General features: G+C 44.2%; 2 protein-coding genes across 2 annotated transcripts; both read left to right on the top strand.

The window, feature by feature from the left end:
* Positions 1–858: 858 nt before the first annotated feature.
* otop1 (otopetrin 1) lies at positions 859–4,947 on the top strand. The gene is made up of 6 exons (XM_027017334.2): positions 859–1,240; positions 1,416–1,552; positions 2,241–2,299; positions 2,554–2,684; positions 3,487–4,403; positions 4,777–4,947. The coding sequence occupies exons 1-6, from the start codon at positions 865–867 to the stop codon at positions 4,945–4,947; spliced, it is 1,791 nt and encodes a 596-aa protein (XP_026873135.1). The 5' UTR covers positions 859–864.
* Positions 4,948–10,182: 5,235 nt separating this feature from the next.
* Positions 10,183–11,487, top strand: drd5a (dopamine receptor D5a). The gene has a single exon (XM_027017329.2). The coding sequence runs from the start codon at positions 10,183–10,185 to the stop codon at positions 11,485–11,487; it is 1,305 nt and encodes a 434-aa protein (XP_026873130.2).
* The last annotated feature ends 494 nt before the right edge of the window (positions 11,488–11,981 follow it).

The raw sequence follows: 11,981 nt of genomic DNA, 5'->3' as shown, positions 1-11,981 counted from the left end.
ATTTTACACTTTAAATGCAATGTACAGTCAAAATGTACCTTATTAGATGTCGTGTCACTGTTGCGTGTCAAAGGAAACTATATAAAGGACCATTGTAGAATTGACCATTGACCATTGAAACTCGATTCCTCGCCCCCTTTACGCATCGAACCACCTCAAAGTCTCAGTTCATTGCCATGACACCAGCCCAGAGACGCACAGAGGTGAAGAGTGCACAGTAGCACGCTTACCATCAAAAACTATATCAGCCGTTTTTGCGCTAGAAAGGGACATATTATTAAAGGGTTTTTTGCAGTTGGAGGATCTGATTAGTTCGACGTTCTGGTTCTGGGTCGTACATTTTACTGCAAAGTCGGTAGCTACTCAAGCAAAGTTGCATCAAGTGTGTTTTTTTCGGTCAAGACAGTGGATATTGAATGAGTAGTTGGCATCATCAGCGCAAAAACCTCTTTGTCATCTTAAGCAGTGTGAATCGGAGCAGTAGAGGACTGAAATCCTATCTATGGCCCGTAATCTGGGTGACTCTCAGAGATATATAGGAGCCGCTTTCTTAAATCAGTCTAGTTGGAGCCAATGGTTCACGCAGGAGATTTTTAACAGAGGCTAAAATGCTCAGAAGTCGATGTGTCTCTTGCGGCGCGAAAGGTATTCTGAAGATAGAATGCAACGTATATTTTTAGAAGCGACTGTAAATGTTTTCTAAGCACTAAAATCACAATTCAGACCAGAGACGGAACGGTACTCCGGGACCTCTGATAAGCCTCTATACTACTTAAATTGTTGCATCCAGTTATTAACTCTGCACCTGTTGCGGTCGGGATCAGCGGCTCGTCAAGGTTTTGAGTTGGAGGTATCGCGGGAACCATGGTAGAGCACAACATGCTTGACGTTAAGTTCTTGAATAAGTACTGTGCCAGCTCTTCGTCCTCTTCTTCCTCCTCGGACAGAGAGAAGAAAATACTGAGCACGCTCAAAGGTAGCCTGGGTAAAAAATACCCACAGAAGAACGGAGAGGTTCTGAGCGCCCAGTATGGAATTAACCTGCTCCTCATCGGCGTGTCGCTGATGCTCGCGTTGTCGTATCAGAGGCCCTCCGTGACTGAGGAGATCCTGCTCGCTTTCCTCACCGCCCTGATGCTTGTGCAGCTGTTGTGGATGCTCTGCTACATCGTTCGGAGGGAACAGCGGCGCAGTCTGCCGCCCGAGAGGGACGCCAATACGGCCACCAGCTGGATCAGAGGTAGGGTCACTCTCAAGTCCTGCATTTAGCTTACCGCAGTGGGCCTAATATACAGAATGAGTTTTAGATGGCTAGTGGGTCGTGAAAGTTTTATGTAACTCCGACAACTCTTCCAGACTTATTAAAAATAAATGAACATCGCACCGTTTGCTGCACCTGCTTTTTTCTCGAGCAGGGGGCTTAACCATGCTCGCGATGCTGTCCCTCATCATGGACGCTTTCCGTATCGGAAATTTCGTGGGATATCAGGCGTGCGTATCTCCCATGCTCGGTGTCTATCCCGCTGTGCACGCTCTTCACACCATATCACAGGTAAGGTTGTGTCTCCTTCACACGACAGGGTGTAAATATTTTGATTCTAAATTGCTAAAAGGTCGTTTTTACTCAAATATATTATTTTAATTTAAATTACAATGTTAAAATAGGGCTTCAAATACACCAGTGTCGTTAGCATAAAGTATTTTAGATCGGAAATATGTGCTTATATATGTAAAAATTGTTGTACACACACACAAAAAAATAAATCCAATTTATTATTTCTTACACAGTGCCCATTAGAGGAGTGCTCTGTGAACAAACAAAAACTAAACTAAAAATGTTTGCTGCATACAATTAATCAGGCCATCGCCTTTACGAATACATCTTTGTATTTTTACAATCAGTTAAAAAAAAAAAAGTAATCCAGTTTGATCTGATCCGATCATAAACGGTGGTCCGCTGGGAAAAAATGAACGTTTTGTTTGACGCGCTCCGCGGAGCTTGGACAACGGTGTACTGTCACCGTACGCGAGCTACGCGCAGATCAACGGGATCACATGAACTCCACGCCAGGACCAAAGCGGCTTTATGAGCGTCTTTTTAGTGCCTAGATCCGTTTTACACTGAACGTGCACGGTTATGAAGATGGTGGTGAATGATTGTATGTTTGTAATCTGAATTCAGTTCAGTTTGCCACTTTGTTGCCAGTTTTTACCAAATTCTTTCTCTGCTTCATTTGCAGGTGCATTTCCTCTGGTTTCACATTAAAGATGTTATCAAGCGATATGAAACGTTTGAAAGGTAAAGCAAGCACACTTTTTGTTTTATAGGAACGAGACTCCTCATAGCTAAACGCTTAGCTATGACCAGTCATTTACTATCCTTCACTTCCAAATGTTATTTAAATTAGTTACAATTCTACATTTCATCTTGCATTTCATCTTAGTCTTATATTTAACCCTTAGTCTTGTAATGTATACTGAGAATTTGGGTAGTGGTGTTTTACAGGTCTCGAATGTGTCATTGGTGTGCCTTCTGTGATGTATGTTCTGTAGGTTCGGGGTGATCCACGCTGTGTTTACTAACTTGCTGCTGTGGAGTAATGCAGTGATGACTGAGGCAGAACACGCCCTCAACGACCACAAGAAACGCCTTGCTGCCCTCGGATACTTCAACTTTACTGTGGGTAAGCTATGCTTGCACAAGACACAGCAAGATATAATGACACACCTAGTGTGTGCATGACACAGTGAGTGTGTGCATGACACAGTGAGTGTGTGCATGACACAGTGAGTGTGTGCATGACACAGTGAGTGTGTGCATGAGACAGTGAGTGTGTGCATGACACAGTGAGTGTGTGCATGAGACAGTGAGTGTGTGCATGACACAGTGAGTGTGTGCATGACACAGTGAGTGTGTGCATGACACAGTGAGTGTGTGCATGACACAGTGAGTGTGTGCATGAGACAGTGAGTGTGTGCATGACACAGCGAGTGTGTGCATGACACAGCGAGTGTGTGCATGACACAGTGAGTGTGTGTGTGTGTGTGAGTGTGTGTGTGTGTGTGTGTGAGAGGAAATGTGTGCCAATGCTTGTCAGTGAGAGGAGTGCACAATAGTCCTCTGTATGCTTTTGCTCTAGTGGTCCACGCTGTGGAGAGTTTTCTCCACATTTTCAGATTTCATGCTCATACCTTCCTACTCCCAGAGCCAAAGACAGTACACAACCCCCTACCCACCCAATACTTAGCCTGGGGCAGCACCTTTCTGCCTACTTGTTCACCCCAATCTCTTCACGCAGATCTTTTTGTTGCTTTTGATGTTTCAGTAACTGATTCTCCAGAGAGCTCTGAACTCATGTGTCTAACCAGCAGTGTGACTGAACCAGTTGCTGTTTACTAACTCTCTCTCTTACCTCTCACTCCCTCTGTCTTGCTCTCCCTCTCTTCTTCTCTCTCTCTCTCTCTTTCTCTCTCTCTCTCTCTCAGATCCTGAGCAGCCTGCCTGTAACTGCACGTCCAGTGCCTGCTCCATGTTTAGCAGCAGTCTCTACTACCTCTGTCCCTTCAACATCGAGTACCACATCTTCGTCTCTGCCCTCCTCTTTGTCATGTGGAAGAACATTGGCCGCACTCTGGAGCACCAGAGCCCTGAGAAGCATGGGTCGGTGGGGGGCTCGTGCCTGTTGCTTGGGCCCATGCTGGGTCTTCTTGCCCTGGCCAGCTCCATCACCGTGCTAGTCATCTACATCATCCATGTGGAGGAGACGGCAGAGGCTCGTGCCTCAGCCATCTCCATGTTCTACACCTTTGGCATTGTGATCCTGGCATGTATGAGTGTGGCAGGTGCTGCAGGACTGCTGATCTACCGTGTAGAGAACTGGCCCATGGACACGGCGGCCAACCCGGCCCGCACTCTGGACGCCAAGCTGCTGCTGGCCTCCTCTGTGGGGGCGTGGCTCCTCTGTTGGTGTAGTGTCGTGGCGGTGTGCTGGGCTCAGCCCTCCCCCACCTACCGTTGGAGCAATCTGGCCTATGCTCTGCTGTTGGTGTTGGAAAAGTGCGTGCAGAACCTGTTTATCGTTGAGTCTCTGTATCGCAGACGCCGAGAACCTGATGAATGCTCTGCCCACAGCCCCTCCCACACTCCCACCCACAGTCCTGCCCCTGGTGAGATCTTCTCAGTGACAGTGCCCATTGCTCCTCCATATGATGGTATTGTTAACCATGCGTATGAGATGCCAGACTGCAGGGTGATGGAGAAGAGCCAGACTAACAGGCATGCATGCAGCAGCAACCAAAGAAACATGCCACTTTCTCTCCGACACAGAACTCAAGACACACCCAGCTGGAAGAGACAGGTCCTGAAAAATATTGCCATCTTCCTGTTCATGTGCAACATTTCGGTGAGTCTGTGAATTGTTGACAGTATCTGCATAATTTTGGGAGCTGTTTTGGAAAGTTCACTTTTTCTTCTGTGCTGTCTTCCAAATTTAGGCTCCATTTGAAACCATTCTGTTTGTGGTTTATGTCTTTGTGTGTCTTTGACATGTCAATTTGTGGCTTGTGTGTTTGTGTATCTTTAAAGTGTCTGTGGTTTTATGTGTGTCTTTGATGTATTTGTGATTTGTGTGTATTTGACATGTCTGTGTGAATTTGTGTGTCTTTGAGGTGTCTGTAGTTTGTATGTCTTTGACATGTTTGTGAGTTTGCATGTTTTTGACATGTCTGTTTGTGTGTGTGTGTGTGTGTGTGTGTGTGTGTCTGTGTGTGGTGCAGCTCTGGGTCCTCCCTGCCTTTGGTTGTCGGCCCCAGTTTGATAACGGTCTTGAGGAGGCGGTGTATGGATTTTCCACCTGGAGTACGGTGCTAAACTTCGCCCTTCCCATGAGCCTTTGCTACCGCATGCACTCTGTGGCTGCTCTCTTTGAAGTTTTTCACAAGATCTGAGTGTGTGTGTGTGTGTGTGTGTGTGTGTGTGTGTGTGTTCGTGTGTGTGAGACCACACAGAAATGTAAAGGAGGCAGACTGAAAAAGCTGCAGTATGAGTTTTCAGAACTGGATTTTCCTTCTTCCTACTTTAAATGGACAGAGGGAATTGTCCTGTGACTGGAGATCCAAACCTCCCATACAGTGCTGTCGAGCTCCAGGAACAGAATCTCTTCAGGCGCTGCTGATTCACAGACGTCCCTTAGAGGCCAAACCCTGCTCCCCTGAGCCTCCTCAGCACAGCTCCCCTCTGCACATCCACAGGTGTTTTTGGATGTCTTTACTTCTCTTTACAAAAGTCTTCTCTCAGTTTGTGGGTTGGCATCAGGTGTTTTTCATTGGTGCTAAATGTAGCAACTGCTATATCCATGCATTTTACTCTTTTTCATAAGTAAAAATATATATATGAAGGGATAAGACATGGCCAGCAGGACATGCACCGGCTCAGTGTAAGGCCACTGAGAAGGAGCACTTCGGCATCGACTCAATGCAATGAGTACAACACACTGGAAACCAATAATATGATCAATCATCCTGGTCATATTATTATATGCTGCCTATAATGTAATAATCTCTACTTGAAATATGTGAGACATCAATTTCCCTAAAGATATTAACAGGATTACTCCGTTTGTGTTTGCATAGTGTATTCATTAATGAAACATTTGAAAGTATTTTTTTTTGTCATAGTTTCTAAATCACAGCATCTTACTTGCTTCTCACCTGTTGCACCTCCTATAACCAGAACTGCAGGTGTGGGGTGGGTGGTATCAAGGCTTAGCACTCTCTACCCACAGAAACTGATCATTTTGCCCGTAGGATTAAAAACAGAGACTTTTTCATATTTAATATGAAACTGTTCATTTGAAACTTCAGTTTCTTCATTGAAATTACAGTTCCTGTAGCAAAAAGGAAAGACACTGTTTTTTGTGTATTCTGTATTTGAATTGTAAGTACTGTGATGGATTGTGTTCTCTTGTGTGTCTCATAGCCAGCGATTCTAAAGACTTGAATTCCTGTCAGTCTAAAACTATGTGTGCAGTTCTACACTCTGCTCTAAATGGCGCTTTGCTCCTTCTAATAAGGTGTTATTGGGTTTCCTGGACATACTCTTCAGACCACCTTGTAATTATTCAAAAAAAGGGTCATTATTCTTTCTAAGGTCATGTTCGAGGGAAAGTCACTCATAATCACTATAGTTTTGCTTAACAAGGAACAAAAAGCTTAATTCCCATTTAATGATTGACTCACAATGCCTGGTGTGCTAGACTAGGGTTTTTTTAAACCACACTTAGTTTGACCTTCATCCAAGGTTTAGTATAGGCCTTGTGTGTGACCTATTTGGCTTTAAGAGAAGATGGATGTCTTTAAAAATGTAATTTGTTCCTAATGTCATGTTCGAGGAACCCCCCCCCCCCCCCCCCCCCCAGAACATGGATCAAACAAATGAGCATGTGTGGATCAAAAAGTCATATGTGAACTCTCCGGATTGAACAGACGTGCCTGAACACCACAGATCAAATGGAGATATATGAACACACTGAATCAAACAGACATGTATCAATACTGGCTCCAATGGATGTGTGTGCATAACACATTTCTGAATGTGCTTCTGTGTGCTCTTCCCCTTCAGAGAACTGAAGCTGGATTCACTTCACATATGCCCTACTTCACCTGTAGCAACTGCTCTTTCCTAATACATTTACAAAAACGTGATGGACAGTTCTCGCTCATGTATATGAACCCATGATGGACAGTTCTCTTTCATGCATTTGAATGTCTTATGAAATCTTTATCTAGTTCCTTTCAGCTTAGCTGATGCCATATTATCTCAGTTTATGAGTTTCTTGCAGCCCATATTGGCTTATTTGAAATGTGATGCATGTAGGAACACTTTTATGATTAGCTCTGTAGACAAGCACCTGTTTGACACTTTATCCATCCGGTGCTGTGGAGGAACACTACCTGTAGCTGTTCTTGCTTTTCTCTAGCCCTTGTTTGCTTCTAAAATTACCTTTAGGCTCAGCTGAAAGAAATGGCTGCCCTATTATAGATGTGTTGGGAGTATTATACACTATCACAAAGAATGAGTCACACATGCATGCTTTTTTGTGTGTATGCATGAACACTAGAAAGTCATGGCATGATATGGTGGAACAGTTTTATTCAAACACACATATATAGAAGAGACCTTTGTTAGAGGATATTTTTCTACACATTTCATTACTTCAGTTTGTCAGGCATCTGTTTGTTAGTGTTTCTTTATGTGTGTATGAGGTGTGCGTTTCAGTGCAATGCTGTGTTGTTCCGATTTTACTGATTTCCTCTGGACCTTGTTCATTGCTGCCACACTGAGCTAAGAATTACGTAGCCTGCTCAGCCCAATCACAGAGCCTCCTCAGCCAATCACAGAACCTCCTCAGGCCAATCACAGAGCCTCCTAAGCCAATCACAGAACCTCCTCAGGCCAATCACAGAGCCTCCTCAGCCCAATCACAGAGCCTCCTCAGCCAATCACAGAACCTCCTCAGGCCATTCACAGAGCCTCCTCAGCCAACAGAACAAAGCACACACTCTTGTGTAATCCATTATTTTCTTTCTGCATTATGCACTGTAACATAGCTGTTAGTAACATAATAGAATCACTTCTCAAGAAGATATTTTCTCCAAAAACTGAGTTCTCTCTTCCAGTGGTTTGTATCTTTGGGGATAATGTATTTAGGTATACCATTTAATTTTAAATTAAACATGGGATATCTGCACATTGAGGAGTTACTAGATGTTTCTTATGACAATGTTACAATAAAAATAAAAATAAATTGGATAAATGGTTATTTTTAGATAATCATGAGCAGCTGGCCAAGGAAAATGTATAATATTAATCACAAGACAGTGATGCAGGTGATGTGATGGTTTTTGGTAGGAAAACAGTGTGACAGCGTTAGGTGAATGTGTCCTGAGACACTACAGTGTTAGGTATATATGTCCCGAGATAGTACAGTGTTAGGTGCACATGTCCTGAGACACTACAGTGTTAGGTGCACATGGCCCGAGACTCTACAGTGTTAGGTGCACATGTCCCGAGACAGTACAGTGTTAGGTACACATGTCCTGAGACACTACAGTGTTAGGTGCACATGGCCCGAGACACTACAGCACTAGGAACACTACAGCACTAAGGGCCCATGTCCCGAGATACATTTACATTACATTTACATTTACAGCATTTAGCAGGCACTCTTATCCAGAGCGACTTACAAAAGTGCTTTTATCCTAGTACAGTACAGTACAGTAGGTTAGAATCAAACATACCAATGAACTAGAATACTGTAGAATACAGGGATGAATGCTGATACCTAGAAGTACAAAATACATAAGGTCTATCTTAAACAATGATAAGTGCAATAAACAATAAGTGCTAGAGTTCGTTAAACAACATAAACAATACCCTACAATAAATACTAATTTAGTCAGTCAATATCGGAGCAGGGTCAGTTGTCCTTTAAATATTCTGCAAATAGATGGGTCTTCTGCATACTACAACACTAGGGTCACATGTCCTGACGCTATGCACTCTGTCAGTGATCTGCAACTGTTAACATTGTCTCTGCAATTCTTGAGTAGGCTTGAGACATTTACTTCTTCAGAATAAAATCTTATTAAAACCTCACGACTGTTGTTGTCTTCGTGTGTGTGTGTTCTTCTTCTGTCTATGCTAGTGTCTAGCCTATTAGACCACTAATTAAAAAACAAACAAACATAATTTTACAAATTGTGTTCCCTTTCCGATTGCACACAATTTTCTTTAAACCGTTATCTAAAAACGTGACCACGAGAGGGCGACAAATACTTTTCATTCTTTCTGAAATCGACGTCCTGAATGTTCTCTGTGAGTAATCAAAAACTGGGGAAAGTGAAGAAAGCTACATGATAATCTAGTCTCTGTTCCTTTTCGAGCTAGCAAGCCAATGATGGCCCAGTTATGACCAACGTGACCCCGTGGTATGCCGGCGATGACTTTGTGTGAATCCTGGTGCCCGAACACAGCCACAAGCTGAACGTGTTGAACAGCTGGGCCAGTTTACAAAACAGAAAAGCGGAAAATTGCCATAACCGACCCGTCCGTTTCGTAAACGCACCGTATTTGGCCCATATTGGTATTAGTATTGCTTTTTGGGTTTTACGTTATGCACAAAAGTCGATGACATTTTAAAGTGATTGACATTTTAAATTGAGTTGTTAGTGATGGTGTAAAGGCTCAACCATTTGCTCGATATTTTTGGCAAGTGGACGGTGAGGTTCCTTTTCAGACAATACTAAACTCTCGATTGTAGAAATATTTTTATGATCTGACGACACACTCATGAAAATATAAATAAACAATAAAAATAACGTGCGAAAAAGGTGTATGGTGTCATCAGCTTCCATAGGTTTACGTAATTTTCACGCATAGGCTTCGCAACCCTGCAACCACGGACATGCGTCAAATATTAATTTTAAATTCATTTTAAACGCCAGTAGTAAATGGACTACATTTGCAAAGCTGCTTTGTAACAACATCTGTTGTAAAAAAATAAATAAATAAATTTGACTTTGACTAAATCACATTACAGCATCAAATGACAAAAAAACCCCAAAAAAACAACAACAACAACAAAAACCATTGCATGTTATACCAAGGATATACCATTTAAATTATTATTAGGACATAAAACATTCCATGGTTTAAATCCATTCTCTATATTTGTCTTTCTCCAGGAGGGCGCTCGGAAAACCCCTCCTCTCTGAAACTACTCGCAAGCTGAAAATAGCAAAGAACAGTTTCAGCATCGCTGCTTCATTTTAGCCAGAGAGGTCAGGCGACAGGCGAGGTGACATCACCAGTAAGTCACAGAATTATCCGATTTAAAAATAAATAAATTTCGACTTCTCATCAAAGGCAATGGAACTAAAGATGGGATAATTCAAAACAACACGTGTTGGATTTAAATGTTCACTTCGGATCGTTTTCCAAATGGCAACCGTTCCCACATATTCAGTAGAGGTGCCTGCGCATGGAGTCTTCTCCATCAATTCCCAACACGGATGGTATGCAGTACCACATACGCTTACTTGACGGGGCATATGGCGACTCCAGCCCACTGCCTCTCCTCTGCGGTCTCCATTAATACCGTTCCAGTTCCCTCCGCAGTGACGATGTGGAACAGGACCGAACCAGGGGACACGAGGAATAGCCGCAGAGAGTTAGTGTTTCGGGCGCTAATGGGCTGCTTACTCACCGTGCTGATCCTCTGGACACTGTTTGGGAACATTTTGGTGTGCGCCGCGGTGCTCCGCTTCCGCCACTTGCGCACCAAAGTCACTAACACGTTCATCATCTCGCTGGCGCTGTCGGACCTGTTCGTGGCGCTGCTGGTTATGCCCTGGAAGGCGGCGACAGAAGTGGCGGGCTACTGGCCCTTTGGTGCTTTCTGCAACATCTGGGTGACTTTTGACATAATGTGTTCCACAGCATCCATACTCAACCTCTGCGTTATCAGCGTAGACCGCTACTGGGCCATCTCGAGTCCTTTCCGCTATGAGCGCAAGATGACCCAGCGCGTGGCCTTCGTTATGATAAGCGTGACATGGACCCTGTCAGTCCTGATCTCGTTCATCCCAATTCAACTGAACTGGCACAAAGCCAGCGTGGAGAGCGCACGGTCTAACCTCACTGACGCCCAAGAACTGCCCGGGGAAAACTGCGACTCCAGCTTAAATCGAGAGTATGCAATTTCTTCCTCGCTCATAAGTTTCTACATTCCCGTGGCAATAATGATTGTGACTTACACGCGCATCTACCGTATTGCTCAAATACAAATCAGGAGAATAGCATCGCTGGAGCGCGCAGCGGAGCATGCTCAAAGTTGCAGGACCAAAAGGCTCGAGTGCCAACACCACAGCACCTTGAAAACGTCCATCAACCGTGAGACCAAAGTTCTAAAGACCCTATCCGTGATCATGGGTGTGTTCGTGTGCTGCTGGTTCCCGTTCTTTATCCTAAACTGTATGGTCCCGTTTTGTGAGAGACCGGCCAGTGACCACGGCGCGGGTCTGCCGTGCGTCAGCGAGACCACTTTTGACGTCTTTGTTTGGTTCGGCTGGACTAACTCCTCGCTCAACCCCATAATCTACGCGTTTAACGCGGAGTTCAGGAAGGCATTTGCGAGTCTGCTAGGCTGTAGACAGTTTTGCTCGAGTACACCCGTGGAAACTGTCAATATTAGCAACGAGTTCGTGTCCTATAACCAAGACACACTCTTCCATAAGGAAATAGCAAACGCATGTGTGAACATGATCCCAAACGTAGTCGACTGCACGGATGAGGACACCTTCGACCGAATTTCCCAGTTCTCCCAAAACCACGACATCGCTACGGACTCCGCGTGCGACTTCGAGCCGAGTGCCGCTGAAATCAGTTTGGACAGACTAACACATTTCAGCCCAAACGGAATCCATTAGCCACCAGAGAATAGCACGAGTTCTGGTTAAAAAATATGTGCAATGTGGTGTTGTTTTCAAGTGACGTCTTAAACATGTAGAGGTTGATAATGTCTTAACTGTTAACTGGGCTTGTCATTGTTTGTAAATAATAAGACGTGGGAACTGTTGTGCTGTTTTCCACCGATTCTGTACGAGCCATCACGTAGCTTCACACCGGGTTGTCCAGGTGATCATGTCAAAATGTACTTCAGAGATTTCAGACCAGCCAGAGCTAATCCGACTAGCAGATTCTGCAAAAATAGGGCACAGCCTTACGTGACCGCTTTCTAAAACGGTTTCATTCGCTTGAACGGCCTTACACTGGCAGGGCGAATAGTGCAGTCGATTATTTGTTATTCTCAATTTGCACTCAAAATTCTACAGTGTTAACCCATCCGGAAAGCCAAATGTTGAAGTGCCCACTACTAACACTGTCTCTCTGCGTCTCTCTGTCCAGTTGCGTTTTGCGCATT

The sequence above is a fragment of the Electrophorus electricus genome, chromosome 1 (assembly GCF_013358815.1).
Source record: "Electrophorus electricus isolate fEleEle1 chromosome 1, fEleEle1.pri, whole genome shotgun sequence".
NCBI lineage: Eukaryota > Metazoa > Chordata > Actinopteri > Gymnotiformes > Gymnotidae > Electrophorus > Electrophorus electricus.
Note: the sequence above shows the minus strand (reverse complement) of the source record. Positions and strands in the feature narration are given on the sequence as shown.